Raw genomic sequence first — 18,773 nt, 5'->3', positions numbered from 1 at the left:
ATTACTGTTGGATGATTCTTATAGAGTTTTTTGCGCTGATTCCGAATTTGCCCTTAATTTTTCTCCTAGATACAAATTTCGGATCACGAATAATAGATACAAAATTTGTAATTAGTTACTCGAAGATATAGATACACAGGGGACCACCTGTAGCGGTATTTTCGAATACCTCGAAACCATTCTGCACTTCGCAATCATAACTTAAATTGTGTTTCTTTTTTTTCAATTACAAAAAGTGGACAGCGAAAGTCGACAGCGCGAACTGCATCAATTCTTTAAGTTGAAAATAAATGTAGACAATTAAAAAATGTTTTTGGTTAAACTTTTCATTAAAACTCGAAGCAATAAGTATTTACCGAACAAAACGATTATAGATGCGGGATTCGATTCGGGGCCAGAAGATTCCCAGCCGTATATATGTACTTGTTTTGTTAACGACTACCCAACCTCTAAAAAATTATAAAAAAATTAAGAACGGTTGCTTCAATAATATCCAAGTACTGAATTCTTATAAAACTGGAGTCTCTAACACTTCAATACAAAACATGCATTTTCTTGGAAGTTTTGGAGGTTTTCAATTTTTTAAAACATGTTTCCGTAATCCGAAAAATCTGAAAAAATACACATTAATAATCAGGATGAGACACAACTAACGTAACAATATAAATGTGGTCAACTGAAGACTTTGATGTATGTATATACATAAAATCGGCAATTTTATGTTTTCCGATTTGTTTAAAAATCGATTTTGCAACCAAAAATTTTGAAAAAAATCTCAGTAGTGTATGCTATTCGGTAGAATATTCATGAATTTTTTCATAATTTTCTGTTGAACATGACGTGACTAAAAACTTTGGTTGGATACTTCTGACCATCTTTTCCGGCTATACCTTAAGAATCAACGAAACCATTATTTAAAAAATACAAAATATATTTCTTTTTACATCGTTAAAACCGATTTTTCAAAAAAAATTAGGCCTAATTTCTCTTCGATATCTCTTTTAGATCAAAAGTTATAGCAAAATGTGCGTCGCGCCGCGTGCTGTGCCCGAGATTCAAATGCGCGCCGTCTCCAGATTCCGACTTTTCGCCTCTTGCTTCCGAAACTTCGGCAACGTGAAAATTGGTGAAAATCGAAGGAACGCGTCGCCGACGCGTTCGGTCGAGCAGGTAGTCACACGGACATGGTAGAGGTACGTTTGTTGTGTAGCGCGCGTGCAATCGAACATGCACCAACACGGGCAAGCGCGGTCGACACCGCTCACGGATACGACGATACGTCAGGGAAGGGGAAACTGCCGTTCAGTTTTCAGCAGTTTTCAGTTATTCTCTCAACTCTCAACAGTTCTCAAGTTCTCGTTCGCTTAGCTCGGTCGTAATATCTGTGGTTGTCAGGAGGACGCCGCCGCATGTCACATTGTACTTTCACTTTCGAGATATTGTCGTTTAAAGTTTTGATCACTAATGCTTTGACAAGGACATTGGTTAAATTGTATTATTTTTTCGAGCCTTTTGAATTGATTTTCGTTACGTTTTTTCTGGTAAATACCTAATCCTACACTATAAAGTTCAATAAATGCATAAACTGAAATTTTTTGAAATTGTGACATGCAGCGTTTTTCTTGACACAATCACAGATATATTTACATAGCTTCGCTCTGTGGTTACACGTTACACTCGCGAGTGCGGTCTGCGTTGCGGCATTTGACTATTTGACTATTTATTAGATTGACTTGCTTGGATTATGTGATTACGTGGATTACTTGGATTACGTGCACTACGTGGAAGGAAGGAAGAACGGAAGGTATTTGTACATATTTATATTGGTTAATCGGTTTCATTTTGCTCAAATGTCTCCCAAAATCTTCGCGTGAAAAAGCGTGAGAACGCTTGTCGGCACACCACGCGACAGTGCCATTTGCCATCACGTATGAGGTGCTACGGGGCGAGTATGTTCACTTCAATGTAGAGTCCAAAATAGTAAATTGTTTGTTTCTTTATCACTTTATCACTCTCTTTTCATTATCATTATTATCATTTATCACTTTAAACAAATCCAACACAATTCAGCTTTGGCCCATTCAGATTAGAATTAGCTTAGCAATATTCTAAATCGGCAAAATGATGGCTTAAACCAATTCAGTAAGGCAAGTATTTAATCTTCTTCACTTGCTTCTCATCATCGAATTTTTTTATTTCTGGTAGTACATTGTTTTGTTTGTAGTTCAACTTAATCGATTTTTTATAAATATCATTGCAATATTTGAATCAGTTAGGTATATTAGTTGATGAAAAACGTCAGAAGACCTTTTGTAATTGTAGCACCAGAAATTAGAAAATTCGTTGAGATGAGCAATAAGCGAAGAAGATTAAATACTCACCTTTACTCACTGTGTAATTGAAAATCTAATTTACAGAACAGAGGATAAATATAATGTGCTATCCAGGGAAGGAGTAGAAGGAAGCTGCGGCAACCGGGGAAGAGGAAGACCTCTAATTTTTCGCGTGGTACGTATATCTAATTATGCCATTCAACACACATGCATATATTGTACATTACTGATTTTCTTTGTATTTTTTAGGTATCCCACCTATGCCAGAACGTGCTACGGGCCACAAGTTTCGGGAAGCAGAGGCAACAACGTGTAATAATCACAATATACAGGGTGTTCCGTTTAAATACGAACACCTAAATATCTCTTCAGGTTATTGTGATGCAAAAAATATTTGTTACGTAATGCGCATGGTGTCAATGGACCAAATATCTGGCACACCGTGCACGTAACGTAACAAATATTTTTTGCATCACAATAACCTGAAGAGATATTTAGGTGTTCGTCCAATAATAAAGCATAGTAATAATAAAAAATTATAATGTTTATTATATATATATATTCCTTGTGTCATTGTCAATGTGTCTTTACCAACTCCCTGCGGCGTATTATAAAATAAGAAAAAGTAAATTTTCTTTTCCCTTATACGACACTTTGTCTTTTTTTGCATGGGGACATTTTAATCTTAGCTTCCATCTCTTGCAATCGATGCAGAGAATTTTTATTTTGCACAAATTATTTTTTTTTTCGTTTTCTCTCCTTGCATGTGACTGAATATTCATTCAAAAATCAGTATTGTCGGTAAAAAGGAAAACTGCTACATATTTGTACAATAGAAATTTACTTTATCGACATCTGCCACATTAGTGCGATCTGCCCTTACCGACGGCGCTGCCCTGTATAACGGCATTCGCCGCATTAATCAGTGCGACCGTGCTGCCATCTTGCGGGGAAGCGGAATCCAGGATAGAGTGGCGTTCCAGCTGGACTGCAGAAAGCTGCATTCCGCGTGGACTGGTTCCAGGTGGAGTCTACCTGTAATCGTTTTCGTCACTCCCCGTGGAGTCTGTTGTGCTATCAGGGTAGTAGTGGTGGGGTTACTATTTTCAGTCGACTGTTTGTGGCGACTGTAGCGACACTCACTAATGTGAAGTTAGCGTTGTGAAGTTGGCGTTAAATTCAAATGTTTAAATTAGTTATTTTCTTGTCATTGACAAAATACAATTTGTTTAATCAATAGTTTGCCATCAATGAAGTTGGATCTAAAAATATTGTGATCAAAGAATTTAATTCTATTAAAGTTTTGTTAATAAACATCATCTTAATTTATTTATTGGAATCTCTAATATAATTCACTAGAGATTTACCAAATTGGTGACCCCGATTATTTAAGAAAATGCCGTTAGAACATTCACCTACTCGTCAAGCTTTTTCTGGACAAAGAACAATGCAACAACCTACTGAAGTAACTTTCGAAGAAACGGTGAGATCGGAAGATAATCTTAGCTCAAATCAAAACGCCAGTCTTATTGATGGTGCGAGTATTGAAGTTGCTCAAAAAGTGCGTTTACCGCCGTTTTGGAAGGAAAATCCTGTTCTATGGTTTACGCAAGTAGAGGCGGCATTTTTAATAAATAGAATAGTAAAAGATGAGTCAAAATTTAGATACGTTACAGTATATTTAGATAATAAAGTTCTTCCTTTGGTTGAGGATATTTTAATTTGTCCTCCTGAAAATAATAAATATTTAAAGTTAAAAGAACGAATATGTAACGCTTTTGGAGAAAGTAAAGAAGCTAAAATTAGAAAATTACTTGGATCACATGTGCTTGGGGATGAAAAACCATCAGTTTTTCTACACAGACTGAATAATTTAGCACCTGGACAAATTAATAATGAGGTCCTTAGATCTATTTTCCTAGAACAACTTCCGGAAAATATTAGATCCATTCTTGCAATTAGCGAAGTTAAAGATCTTTCCAAATTAGCTATTCAAGCTGATCAGATTTTAGATATGTCTCGGCCAACATCTTCTTCAGTATTTTCCATCGAATCTTCGCAAGGAGGATTAATTAAGAAAATGTCTGAGGAAATTACTGAGTTAAGGAAACAAATGGAAAGATTAACTCATCAGAATCAAAGGAGAGAACGCAGTTTTTCAAGAGGACGATCAAACTTCAAAAGATGGTCAACTAGTCAAAGTAAAAAGAAAAATGAAGAAGGTAAGAAGTACTGCTTTTATCATGATAAATTTGGTGATAAAGCACACAAATGTGTACAACCATGTTCATTTGGTGACAAAACCTTGTTGGAAAACTAAGTCAACCGTTACGTGCTCAGGCGGTCGTTGACGGTTTTAAGAGGAATAAACGCCTGATAATCTCTGATAAGAAAGATGGCATATTCTATTTAGTTGATACTGGAGCTGATGTTTCGGTTATTCCAAGAAATATGGTCAGAGGTGTTAAATCTGTTGTCGATTTCAAATTATATGCAGCTAATAATACTGTAATTAATACATACGGTTGTAGTACAAGGATACTAGACTTAGGTCTTCGACGTCCATTTAGATGGCAGTTTATCATTGCTGATGTCAAGCATCCAATTATTGGTGCAGATTTCTTGGAATTTCATGGTCTTCTTCCAGATTTAAGGAACAAGAGATTAATTGATGAACAGACGTTATTAAGCACTAAGGCTAAATTAACAAGTAAAAAACAAATCTCTGTTGCAACAGTAAGTAATTCCTGCAAATTTAAAGAATTACTTCGCAAATATATAGAAATAACAAAACCATCAGCTCTTACTAGAGTAGTTCATGATGTAACTCATCAAATTGTTACCTCTGGATTTCCTGTTTCTGAGAAACCACGCAGATTGACTCCTGAGAAGTTTGCAGCAGCAAAACAAGAATTTGAATTTATGCTGGAACAAGGAATCTGTCGACCATCTTCTTCTCAATGGGCAAGTCCGTTACACATGGTTCGCAAACCGAATGGAGATTGGAGACCTTGCGGAGATTTTCGCAGGTTAAACAATATTACAGTTAGGGACAACTATCCTCTACCTCATATTCAAGATTTTACTCATCATCTAGCTGGATGTAAGGTATTTACCAAAATTGATTTAGTTAAAGCCTACTTTCAAATTCCTGTTGCTGAAGAAGATCTTCACAAAACTGCGGTTACAACTCCATTTGGACTATTCGAATTCACTCGGATGCCATTTGGGTTAAGGAATGCTGCACAAACATTCCAAAGATTTGTTGACACTGTTTTACGAGGATTAAGTTTCTGTCAAGCCTATCTTGATGATCTTCTGATTGCTTCGAAGGATGAAGAGCAACATCGTATTCATTTGGAGCAGGTCTTTCTTCGTCTTAAGAAATATGGGTTATCCATTAACGTTTCTAAAAGTAAATTTGCACAAGATGAAGTGGAATATCTTGGTTATACGGTCAATCGTTTTGGAATACGTCCTTTGGATAGAAGAGTTAGAGCTATTATTGATTTCAAGAAACCAAATAATATCAGTGAACTGAGACGGTACCTTGGAATCATAAATTTTTATCATAGATTCATTTCGAATGCAGCATCAATTTTAGCACCATTAAACAATACTTATCAGGTGCTAAAAGAAAAGATAAACGACAAATTAGTTGGACCGCTGATGCAGAAAAATCTTTTGAAGAAAGTAAAAGATGTTTAGCGGAAAATACACTTTTAGTTCATCCTTTAGAAAATTCAAAACTTTTTCTTAGAACAGATGCTTCGAATGTAGCAATCGGAGCTGTTTTGGAACAATTTCAAGATGAGTCGTATAAACCACTTGGATTCTTTTCCAAAAAGCTATCAGAATCTCAACAAAAATATAGTACATACGACAGAGAGTTAATAGCAATTTATGCTGCACTAAAATTTTTTCGTCATATGGTTGATGGTCGGGATGTAACCATTTTCACTGATCATAAACCGTTGCAATATGCCTTTCTACAATCTTCTGAAAAAGCTTCTGAAAGACAGAGAAGACAGCTTGATTTCATTAGTCAAATTACCACTAAAATTATCCATGTTGCAGGACATAATAATCAAGTTGCTGATGCTTTTTCAAGAATAGGCGCTGTTAACTTACCTGTAATAGTTTCTACAGATGAACTTTTTGAGGAACAACAGAAAGATGAAGAACTTAAATCACTATTAGAGTCTGAAACAGTTCTTTCCTTAAAACCACTCAGGTTAGATAACGGTGAAAAGACAATTTATTGTGACGTGAGTAGAGATATTAGAATATATGTTCCAACAAGTCTTCGAAGACGAATTTTTGACGTCTCTCATAATTTATCTCATCCAAGCGGTAGAACAACTAAAAGGATTATTTCTCAAAGTTTTGTATGGCCAAATATGCGTAAAGACATTATTAGTTGGACTAGAACATGTTTATCTTGTCAGAGAGCGAAAATTCATAGACATGTTATTCGAAACTCTGAACACATTCCAGTTCCTAAAATTAGATTTTCACATGTACATATTGATATTGTTGGTCCTTTACCAGTTTCAAAAGGATTTCGCTTTTGTCTTACTATGATTGATAGAAGTACAAGATGGCCTGAAGCTACACCCATTCCAGATACTTCTGCAGATACGGTGGTTAATGCATTCTTTGCTACGTGGGTCGCAAGATTTGGAGCACCAGCTGTTATTACTACTGATAGAGGAGCTCAATTTGAGTCACTACTTTTTCAAGCATTAATAAAACTTATTGGTAGTCAAAGGATTAGGACAACGGCTTATCACCCTCAATCTAATGGAATAATTGAACGTTGGCATCGTTCTCTCAAATCGGCAATTAAGTGTCATAATTCCTCTAATTGGGTAGATGTTCTTCCTATGGTTCTTCTAGGTCTCCGAATCAGTTATAAAGATGATATCAAGGCCTCTGCTGCAGAGATGGTTTTCGGTACAACATTACGGATTCCAGGAGAATTTTTTGCAGCTGAAGATCCTATTGGGTGTCCTCAAATTTTTCTTGAAAAGTTGCGGGAACATATTCGAGCAATTCGTCCAACACCTACATCTCATCACGCTTCACGAAAACCTTTTGTATACAAGGAATTAGAAGATTGTACATATGTTTTTGTTAGAGTAGACAAACTTAAAACATCTCTTGAACTTCCATATGAAGGTCCTTATCAGATTATAGAAAGATTAACAGATTTTCTGTATAAAATTAATTATAAAGGTGTTCCTACCACCATTAAGGGGGTAGTCTACCCTCGATTTGTAACTAGAAAGGAACTAGAATATTACTAGAAAAATGGCTCGAAACGTGGGTTTGCGCGAATCGGTTGTTTGTCCTTATTTGAGCTAATTGTGGGCTGGGTGAGGGCTCATTCGAAAGAGGAAGGTTCATCACACACGGGTCTGGTCATGATTTTAACGAGATTATGTTTATATCTAATAATATGAGTGTCCAAAGTAGAGTAAAAATCTAGGAAAAAAACCAGCAGATTTCAATGCATTTTTCTGTCCCCAAAAGACTTTTTGACTTATATTATGACCAGACCCGTGTGTGATGAACCATCCTCTTTAGAATGAGCCCTCACCCAGCCCAAAATCTGCTCAAATAAGGACAAACAACCGATTCGCGCAGACCCACTTTTTCGATCGAAAATCTAGTAAGATTCTAGTAAATAGCAAATATCTAGCAAATAACTAGAATCTTACTAGATTTTCGATCGAAAAAGTGGGTCTGCGCGAATCGGTTGTTTGTCCTTATTTGAGCAGATTTTGGGCTGGGTGAGGGCTCATTCTAAAGAGGATGGTTCATCACACACGGGTCTGGTCATAATATAAGTCAAAAAGTCTTTTGGGGACAGAAAAATGCATTGAAATCTGCTGGTTTTTTTCCTAGATTTTTACTCTACTTTGGACACTCATATTATTAGATATAAACATAATCTCGTTAAAATCATGACCAGACCCGTGTGTGATGAACCTTCCTCTTTCGAATGAGCCCTCACCCAGCCCACAATTAGCTCAAATAAGGACAAACAACCGATTCGCGCAAACCCACGTTTCGAGCCATTTTTCTAGTAATATTCTAGTCCCTTTCTAGTTACAAATCGAGGGTAGACTACCCCCTTAAGGGGGTAGTCTACCCTCGATTTGTAACTAGAAAATTACTAGAATCTTACTAGATTTTGGGTCGAAAATATGGGTTTCGTACTAAACGTTGTTTGACCTTATTAGAACAAATTGTGGGCTGTGTGAGGGCTCATTCGAAAGAGGAAGAATAGACGCAGCGCGCTTTTCTCACGAGGTTAACGAGATTATGTTAATAACTAATAATATGATGGCCCAAAGTCGAGAAAAAATCTAGGAAAAAATCCCGCAGATTTCAATGCATTTTCTGTCTCTAATAGACTCTTTTGACTTATGAGATGAGAAAAGCGCGCTGCGTTGAACCTTCCTCTTTCGAATGAGCCCTCACACAGCTCAAAATATGCTCGTATAAGGTCAAACAACGTTTAGTTCCGAACCCATTTTTTCGACCCAAAATCTAGTAAGATTCTAGTAAATAGCAAATATCTAGCAAATAACTAGAATCTTACTAGAAAGAATGGGTTCGGAACTAAACGTTGTTTGACCTTATACGAGCATATTTTGAGCTGTGTGAGGGCACATTCGAAAGAGGAAGGTTCAACGCAGCGCGCTTTTCTCATCTCATAAGCCAAAAAAGTCTTTTAGAGACAGAAAATGCATTGAAATCTGCGGGTTTTTTTCCTAGATTTTTTCTGTACTTTGGGCCCTCATATTATTAATTATTAACATAATCTCGTTAACCTCGTGAGAAAAGCGCGCTGCGTCTAACCTTCCTCTTTCGAATGAGCCCTCACACAGCCCACAATTTGTTCTAATAAGGTCAAACAACGTTTAGTACGAAACCCATATTTTCGACCCAAAATCTAGTAAGATTCTAGTAATTTTCTAGTTACAAATCGAGGGTAGACTACCCCCTTAAGGGGCTAGTCTACCCTCGATTTGTAACTAGAAAATACCTAGAATCTTACTAGAAAAATGGCTCGAAACATGGGTTTGCTGGTTTTCAGTTAGTGTCCTTATTTGAGCAAATTGTGGGCTGGGTGAGGCTCATTCGAAAGAGGAAGGTTCATCACACACGGGTCTGGTCATGATTTTAACGAGATTATGTTTATATCTAATAATATGAGTGTCCAAAGTAGAGTAAAAATCTAGGAAAAAAACCAGCAGATTTCAATGCATTTTTCTGTCTCCAAAAGACTTTTTGACTTATATTATGACCAGACCCGTGTGTGATGAACCATCCTCTCTAGAATGAGCCCTCAGCCAGCCCAAAATCTGCTCAAATAAGGACAAACAACCGATTCGCGCAGACCCACTTTTTCGATCGAAAATCTAGTAAGATTCTAGTTATTTGCTAGATATTTGCTATTTACTAGAATCTTACTAGATTTTCGATCGAAAAAGTGGGTCTGCGCGAATCGGTTGTTTGTCCTTATTTGAGCAGATTTTGGGCTGGGTGAGGGCTCATTCTAAAGAGGATGGTTCATCACACACGGGTCTGGTCATAATATAAGTCAAAAAGTCTTTTGGGGACAGAAAAATGCATTGAAATCTGCTGGTTTTTTCCCTAGATTTTTACTCTACTTTGGACACTCATATTATTAGATATAAACATAATCTCGTTAAAATCATGACCAGACCCGTGTGTGATGAACCTTCCTCTTTCGAATGAGCCCTCACCCAGCCCACAATTAGCTCAAATAAGGACAAACAACCGATTCGCGCAAACCCATATTTTCGACCCAAAATCTAGTAAGATTCTAGTTATTTTCTAGTTACAAATCGAGGGTAGACTACCCCCTTAAGGGGGTAGTCTACCCTCGATTTGTAACTAGAAAGGAACTAGAATCTTACTAGAAAAATGGCTCGAAACATGGGTTTGCTGGTTTTCAGTTAGTGTCCTTATTTGAGCAAATTTTGGGCTGGGTGAGGGCTCATTCGAAAGAGGAAGGTTCACCGCAGGGGGCTCTGGTCATGAGGTTAACGAGAATATGTTTATATCTAATAATATTAGTGTCCAAAGTAGAGTAAACATCTAGGAAAAAAAACCAGCAGATTTCAATGCATTTTTCTGTCTCCAAAAGTCTTTTTGGCTGATGGGATGACCAGAGCCCCCTGCGGTGAACCTTCCTCTTTCGAATGAGCCCTCACCCAGCCCAAAATTTGCTCAAATGAGGACACTAACTGAAAACCAGCAAACCCATGTTTCGAGCCATTTTTCTAGTAAGATTCTAGTTATTTGCTAGATATTTGCTATTTACTAGGATCTTACTAGATTTTGGGTCGAAAACATGGGTTTCCTGGTTTTCAGTTAGTGTCCTCATTTGAGCAAATTTTGGGCTGGGTGAGGGCTCATTCGAAAGAGGAAGGTTCACCGCAGGGGGCTCTGGTCATCCCATCAGCCAAAAAGACTTTTGGAGACAGAAAAATGCATTGAAATCTGCTGGTTTTTTTTCCTAGATGTTTACTCTACTTTGGACACTAATATTATTAGATATAAACATATTCTCGTTAACCTCATGACCAGAGCCCCCTGCGGTGAACCTTCCTCTTTCGAATGAGCCCTCACCCAGCCCAAAATTTGCTCAAATAAGGACACTAACTGAAAACCAGCAAACCCATGTTTCGAGCCATTTTTCTAGTAATATTCTAGGTATTTTCTAGTTACAAATCCAGGGTGGACTACCCCCTTAAGGGGGTAGTCCACCCTCGATTTGTAACTAGAAAGGAACTAGAATCTTACTAGAAAAATGGCTCGAAACATGGGTTTGCGCGCTGTCGGTTTTCGTCCTTATTTGAGCAAAGTTTGGGCTGGATGAGGGCTTATTCTAAAGAGGAAGGTTAAACACACTGCGCTCTGGTTACGAGGTTAACGAGATTATGTTTATAACTAATAATATGAGGGCCGAAAGTAGAGAAAAAGTCTAGGAAAATAACCAGGAGATTTCAATGCATTTTTCTGTCTCCAAAAGACTTTATGACTTATGAGATAACCAGAGCGCAGCGCGTTGAACCTTCCTCTTTAGAATGAGCCCTCACCCAGCCCAAACTTTGCTCAAATAAGGACAAAAACCTACAGCGCGCAGACCCAGGTTTCGGACCCAAAATCTAGTAAGATCCTAGTAAATAGCAAATATCTAGCAAATAACTAGGATCTTACTAGATTTTGGGTCCGAAACCTGGGTCTGCGCGCTGTCGGTTTTTGTCCTTATTTGAGCAAAGTTTGGGCTGGGTGAGGGCTCATTCTAAAGAGGAAGGTTCAACGCGCTGCGCTCTGGTTATCTCATAAGTCATAAAGTCTTTCGGAGACAGAAAAATGCATTGAAATCTGCTGGTTATTTTCCTAGACTTTTTCTCTACTTTCGGCACTCATATTATTAGTTATAAACATAATCTCGTTAACCTCGTAACCAGGGCGCAGTGTGTTTAACCTTCCTCTTTAGCATAAGCCCTCACTCAGCCCAAAATTTTCTGAAATAAGGACGAAAACCGACAGCGCGCAAACCCATGTTTCGAGCCATTTTTCTAGTAATATTCTAGGTATTTTCTAGTTACAAATCGAGGGTAGACTACCCCCTTAAGGGGGTAGTCTACCCTCGATTTGTAACTAGAAAATACCTAGGATATTACTAGATTTTGGGTCGAAAATATGGGTTTCGTACTAAACGTTGTTTGACCTTATTAGAACAAATTGTGGGCTGTGTGAGGGCTCATTCGAAAGAGGAAGGTTAGACGCAGCGCGCTTTTCTCACGAGGTTAACGAGATTATGTTAATAACTAATAATATGATGGCCCAAAGTCGAGAAAAAATCTAGGAAAAAATCCCGCAGATTTCAATGCATTTTCTGTCTCTAATAGACTCTTTTGACTTATGAGATGAGAAAAGCGCGCTGCGTTGAACCTTCCTCTTTCGAATGAGCCTCACACAGCCCACAATTTGTTCTAATAGGGTCAAACAACGTTTAGTTCCGAACCCATTTTTTCGACCCAAAATCTAGTAAGATTCTAGTAAATAGCAAATATCTAGCAAATAACTAGAATCTTACTAGAAAGAATGGGTTCGGAACTAAACGTTGTTTGACCTTATACGAGCATATTTTGAGCTGGGTGAGGGCTCATTCTAAAGAGGAAGGTTCAACGCAGCGCGCTTTTCTCATCTCATAAGTCAAAAAAGTCTTTTAGAGACAGAAAATGCATTGAAATCTGCGGATTTTTTTCCTAGATTTTTTCTCTACTTTGGGCCCTCATATTATTAATTATTAACATAATCTCGTTAACCTCGTGAGAAAAGCGCGCTGCGTCTATTCTTCCTCTTTCGAATGAGCCCTCACACAGCCCACAATTTGTTCTAATAAGGTCAAACAACGTTTAGTACGAAACCCATATTTTCGACCCAAAATCTAGTAAGATTCTAGTAATTTTCTAGTTACAAATCGAGGGTAGACTAGCCCCTTAACATAGATAGATTAAAACCAGCTTTTTTAGAAAATGTTCTAGAAGTTCAAGAATGTTCTAAATTCGATGATAATATCATTTTAGATTCCTTTAAGGGGCTAGTCTACCCTCGATTTGTAACTAGAAAGGAACTAGAATCTTACTAGATTTTGGGTCGAAAATATGGGTTTGCGCCCAGACGTTGATTGACCTTATTAGAACAAATTGTGGGCTGTGTCAGGGCTCATTCGAAAGAGGAAGGTTCAACGCAGCGCGCTTTTCTCACGAGGTTAACGAGATTATGTTTATATCTAATAATATGATGGCCCAAAGTCGAGAAAAAATCTAGGAAAAAATCCCGCAGATTTCAATGCATTTTCTGTCTCTAATAGACTTTTTTGGCTTATGAGATGAGAAAAGCGCGCTGCATTGAACCTTCCTCTTTCGAATGAGCCCTCACACAGCCCACAATTTGTTCTAATAGGGTCAATCAACGTCTGGGCGCAGATCCATGTTTCGACCCATTTTTCTAGTAGGATTCTAGTTATTTGCTAGATATTTGCTATTTACTAGAATCTTACTAGAAAAATGGGTCGAAACATGGATCTGCGCCCAGACGTTGATTGACCCTATTAGAACAAATTGTGGGCTGTGTGAGGGCTCATTCGAAAGAGGAAGGTTCAACGCAGCGCGCCTTTCTCATCTCATAAGCCAAAAAAGTCTATTAGAGACAGAAAATGCATTGAAATCTGCGGGATTTTTTCCTAGATTTTTTCTCGACTTTGGGCCATCATATTATTAGATATAAACATAATCTCGTTAACCTCGTGAGAAAAGCGCGCTGCGTCTAACCTTCCTCTTTCGAATGAGCCCTCACACAGCCCACAATTTGTTCTAATAAGGTCAATCAACGTCTGGCCGCAAACCCATATTTTCGACCCAAAATCTAGTAAGATTCTAGTAATTTTCTAGTTACAAATCGAGGGTAGACTACCCCCTTATTTACTCTACTATTAGGGGGGGAGTAAATGTGGCGACTGTAGCGACACTCACTAATGTGAAGTTAGCGTTGTGAAGTTGGCGTTAAATTCAAATGTTTAAATTAGTTATTTTCTTGTCATTGACAAAATACAATTTGTTTAATCAATAGTTTGCCATCAATGAAGTTGGATCTAAAAATATTGTGATCAAAGAATTTAATTCTATTAAAGTTTTGTTAATAAACATCATCTTAATTTATTTATTGGAATCTCTAATATAATTCACTAGAGATTTACCAAATGTTTACACGTCGCCATCTTGAAATTTCAAATGTCAGTGTCAGACGATGAAACGAAAAGGTTAGAAATACATAATTATGACAGGACGTGCAAATATGCAAGTAATGAAATATGTAATAGATATTTCAATACTTTAATTCATATTGGATGTTAAAATCTTATTGCTATTTATGCAATATAAACTATATATGCGATATAAATAAATTGTGTACATTTATATTTATAACATAGTGTATGAATTTATTATTAAATAAAGACAAAATCATTCAATCACGAAATTTAATATCTCTGTACTGTCCCATACTGTCCTACTATTCATTTAACTAGCGAACATCGAGAATAAGAGTAAATACGAGAATAACCTGTAAACGACTGAAAACTATCGACTAAATTCAGTTACTGAATCAGTCGCTTAAAACTATCGAGCTATTGGTTGAATTTTAACGGCGGGTGTTTTGAATAAATTTTATAAGATTTACTATCAAATACATTCACTCATTAGCGATATCGAATTATTAAAAATTATTTTTATTATTATTAATTATTTAATTATTGTCTGGTATATTTACCCCAATTTACTCTTACTGTGCCTATAATACTGAGTGAGCACTGCAGTACAATGCTGTAAGAGTGAGTGAGAAATGAGATCTATACGTAGGCATAGACTATAGCCCGCAATCTAGACGTATAACCACTAAAACGAAATTTCAGTCGACTAAAAACTATCGACTAAATATTCGATAGTATGTACCCTGATAACCAGGCCTGCCGAGGGATAATCCTACCTAGAGCTAAGAATTGGCCCGTTCCGAGCTGCGCTATTGTTCGAGTTGCTCAAGGTGGGATTAACTCGATTTTTGCCTGGGATTCTCCGCGCGTATTAGTAGCTATTTTTGCCGTCTAATAGCGGAGGGCAATAGCAGAAGGCAAATTGAAGGCAAATTGAAGGCAAATTGAAGGCAGCCAGCCGGCCGAAGCTGAATTTGTTTAAGAGGGCAGTACCGTCGAGTCGTACTGATGTGATGATGTGATTGGCGAATATATAACAGATCTGGGCGACGCTGGCTCGAAAAACACATGTTGCTGCAAGTTGCAGCCATTTGCAGCCTGTTGCAGCCTGCAACTCCTTTGTCGGAGTGGATGACGTGGGGACTGGAACTGTCTTACTGAGTGTAATTGAGTGTTACTGAGCAAGAGAAGGTGAGAAGCAAAGAGGATTAGTCAGGATTAGTTGGGATTAGTCCTCTTCAGTCCTCTTTGGTGAGAAGCAGCAACAGCAACATGTATTTTTCGAGCCAGCGTCGCCCAGGTCTGTGCAGGTCTGTATAATAAGACAATCCTCTTTTCAACCATTTTCAACCAAGAAGAAATGCGGTGAGAGCAGCACTGTACTCGAGCGATTCACGGGAGGAGTTACGAAGAAAAGCTGATCATCCAGAACCTGTTTATCAGATTTGTCCTGCAAATCATCTTCTGTGTTCGCGCAAGTCAAGGTTTGTAAAAATTTGACTAATAGTTGACTAATAAAGAAAAATAATCAAACTAAATGAAAAAATATAATATTTATTATTTCCTACTTCATTCATTTATTATCCCTTCTGATATTGAGTAGTCTGAATTTAAAATTATTAATATTTAAACATTAAAATAAGTGTATAGTAGTCATAAAAAAAATATAAATTTTCTTTTCCGTCGAACGACACTTTTTTTCCATAAACACATTTCAATAAATTTCGAAATGTAATGAATTGAAATTGAACTGTAGAGAAAATGGTATGGCAATGCAATTTTTATAGTTTCCATCTCTTGCAATCTATGCAGACAATTTTTATTTCGCATAAAGATCCGCAGTCTAAGAAAAATAACATAAATATGAGAATAAGTAAAATTTGCATGTGCACAAAATGTGCATCTGTGCGTAGTGGGGAGCTGCCGCGCCTGCGCACGACCGTATGCGTTATTCCGAACGACACGCTGATCGTATCGATTGGTGTCGATCGATCTTCTTCCTCGTGCGCTCGATTACTTCGCTGCTGACATCTGCCACATCAGTGCGAACTACCCTCACCGACGATGCGGCCCTGTAAAACGATATTAGCCAATCAGATCAGTAGACGCGACGGTACTGCCCTCTTAAACAAATTCAGCTTCGGCCGGCTGGCTGCCTTCAATTTGCCTTCTGCTATTGCCCTCCGCTATTAGACGGCAAAAATAGCTACTAATACGCGCGGAGAATCCCAGGCAAAAATCGAGAATTTGGTTATCAGGGTAGTAACTAAATAGTAATTAGTCGATAGTTGAATTTAGTCGATAATGCCCATCACTAGCTCGAGCCCCCGGCAGGTGAAAATCGCGCCATTTTGTGCACAGGGGCCCGGCTAAATCGGCCTGTCTTGGTCTCAACGCTGCTCCAAGCATTGTGTTTGCCCGTAACCTGTCGGGCAGGGGCTCTGCTAGCTGTGTCCGGCGGTAGGCTCGGTCCAGTGCTGCCAGATGAGGGGAATCACGCCGATATGAGGTACCCCCTCTCTGATGACCAGAGTAATATGTGACACGTTGCGCGTGTGCGACAGGGATTGAGTGAGGCAAATGGGAGATGTTGCGCGTGCGCGATGGAGACGCAACAATGGCATGACATTTCGCAGGTTTTAGGTTATTGCCGCGTAAAATTCACCCATTTACTTATTTCACATACTATGTAATTATTGTATTTCTTTAAAATATAACGTTACAAATAAAACATAATTTGTCAATTTATCGTGTAGAAGAAAAATGAGTGAATTTATTATCCCAGTCTCTTTTATGCAACTATTTTTGAGAAGCGTATGAGGGTTAACAGTGTTAAAATATATTATGATTTATTGATTTTACTGGAATGTAACTCAGTACTACATACATACAGATTCCAAAATTTTTTCAATTGTACATATAAAAGAAAGCATTCATACTTCGCTTCACGACTGAAACTCTCACATGTTACAATTAATTTTATTTATAATAAAGAATGTCTATTTAGAACGAACCATATGATTTATTTCATTAAGTACGTATATGTACACGAGTACGATACGATACGCGGCAATAACCTAAAACCTGCGAAATGTCATGTCATCTCATCTGTCATCGTTGCGTCCCCATCGCGCACGCGCAACGTGTCTCCCATTTGCCCCACTCAATCCTAAAGCGATGGAATAGGATAGTGGAAGGGGAAAAGTAGGAGAGTACCTGGTTGCGATCTCACAACCATCTGGCAGCACTGGCTCGGTCAGACTGGGCTGTCTGGGTATATATGTACAGCAAAAATAAAAATCTATTTTTAATATAATTCAATCTTTGATAAACTCTTCCTCTTGTTTTAGATATTCGCAGTAGCACATTATTTTTATCGATAATGTTACGAATATGCATCAAACTAGTCAAGAAACGTACTTTTTGATGACTGTTATTATGTTGTACGTATTATATATATATATGTTCCCACAACCAATTCTACTCCAATTTAGTTTAAGTATGTATTGGACAAAGTTCAACTATCACCCTTCGCGAATAATGGACTAAATTGTCAACTGAATTCCATTCAATTAACATTGCCTGAAATTTCATCGAATAATAAACGATACAAATAACAAAATGCAATAATATTCATCTCATTATAATCAATTCAAATAACAAATTCAAATCATTATAGTTCGTTTGTTTTTGTTTTCATCCGACCTATAAATTTGAAGGATTAATATATAGTTTATATAATAAATGCATGTTTATACACGCGATATTTATGTTATCGAAGTATATATAACGGGCTTGATTTTATGATGTAAATGTATATCAATATGTATACTTGTATACATTAGTTATCGGTTTTATTCTTTGCCGGAGTGGTCTCCTGACATACCAAACGCGTAGACAGTATATAACATATATATTATCTATATGTTAGAATGAAAGTAAAATGGTTCGCATATAAACGATGGGGTAGATAAAATCGGCCTTTGTGAACAGATTATAGTTCATAATCGTTTGTCGGGGCTCGACTTACAAATGGTCTGGCAACATAATTCTCCCATTACGAAAGTTCCAGAGTCAGCAAGTGCCAATTGATTGAAACAATCTATGCATTCCAGCTACACGTGATGTAATGGAACATTTTACCGGCTAACGATCATAATTCAAATCTTAAATTGTATTTAAACATTTTCTTCTTGTATATGTTCAATTTCCTGATTAATATTAACATTGTGACATTTTTATAACACACTTATAATTCAGACGTAAAAAGCCGTTATTGAAACTAAAATTTTGAATGTGAATATAATTTACTATTATAATGATATATTTTTAAATAATTTAAAGTGCAAAGCTAATAGATCAAGGAAATCGCACATCCAACGTTGCTCCAACCACCAATTCAATTATATATAGACCACTCCTGCGGATTTTGAATAATAATATATACAATATAGATACACACATGCTTTCTATTTAGTGTAAAAATATTGCATAGTACGCGAAAAAGTTTGGAAGGCGGTGAAGACAGAGCTGCAAACGAAGCATATGCTCAGTTTATGCTATTTAGATAGCTTGATAAAAACCGGGTAGGAACCAAATATAATAGGTTCCAGAAG

General features: G+C 37.3%; 1 protein-coding gene and 2 long non-coding RNA genes across 5 annotated transcripts; 2 read left to right on the top strand and 1 right to left on the bottom strand.

Moving 5' to 3' along the window:
• Positions 1-1,239: 1,239 nt before the first annotated feature.
• Positions 1,240-2,816, top strand: LOC143209368 (uncharacterized). 2 transcript variants are annotated; one of them, XR_013009072.1, is made up of 4 exons: positions 1,240-1,541; positions 1,652-1,804; positions 2,418-2,508; positions 2,583-2,816. It is a non-coding gene; the product is annotated as an uncharacterized LOC143209368 (long non-coding RNA). The 2 variants fall into 2 exon arrangements; XR_013009071.1 differs by having other exon boundaries at positions 1,250-1,804; positions 2,583-2,799.
• Positions 2,817-3,729: 913 nt separating this feature from the next.
• LOC143209885 (uncharacterized) lies at positions 3,730-5,967 on the top strand. Its single transcript, XM_076426163.1, has 3 exons — positions 3,730-4,555; positions 4,747-5,878; positions 5,961-5,967. Exons 1-3 carry the CDS (start codon positions 3,730-3,732, stop codon positions 5,965-5,967), a joined length of 1,965 nt encoding a protein of 654 aa, XP_076282278.1.
• A 2-nt stretch (positions 5,968-5,969) lies between these two features.
• Positions 5,970-7,602, bottom strand: LOC143209369 (uncharacterized). 2 transcript variants are annotated; one of them, XR_013009074.1, is made up of 4 exons: positions 6,913-7,602; positions 6,465-6,833; positions 6,215-6,344; positions 5,977-6,122 (listed from the first exon to the last, which is right to left on the bottom strand). It is a non-coding gene; the product is annotated as an uncharacterized LOC143209369 (long non-coding RNA). The 2 variants fall into 2 exon arrangements; XR_013009073.1 differs by having other exon boundaries at positions 5,970-6,344.
• Positions 7,603-18,773: the final 11,171 nt, after the last annotated feature.

Source organism: Lasioglossum baleicum, chromosome 6 (assembly GCF_051020765.1).
Source record: "Lasioglossum baleicum chromosome 6, iyLasBale1, whole genome shotgun sequence".
Lineage (NCBI taxonomy): Eukaryota > Metazoa > Arthropoda > Insecta > Hymenoptera > Halictidae > Lasioglossum > Lasioglossum baleicum.
The sequence above is the reverse complement of the archived record's forward strand: the minus strand, read 5'-3'. Positions and strand labels throughout refer to the sequence as shown.

Coding starts and splice junctions, on each gene's coding strand:
- LOC143209885 (XM_076426163.1), top strand. CDS start 3,730: ATGCCGTTAGAACATTCACCTACTCGTCAAGCTTTTTCTGGACAAAGA. Junction 4,556..4,746: donor TAAAAAGAAAAATGAAGAAG/GTAAGAAGTACT, acceptor TATTCTATTTAG/TTGATACTGGAGCTGATGTT.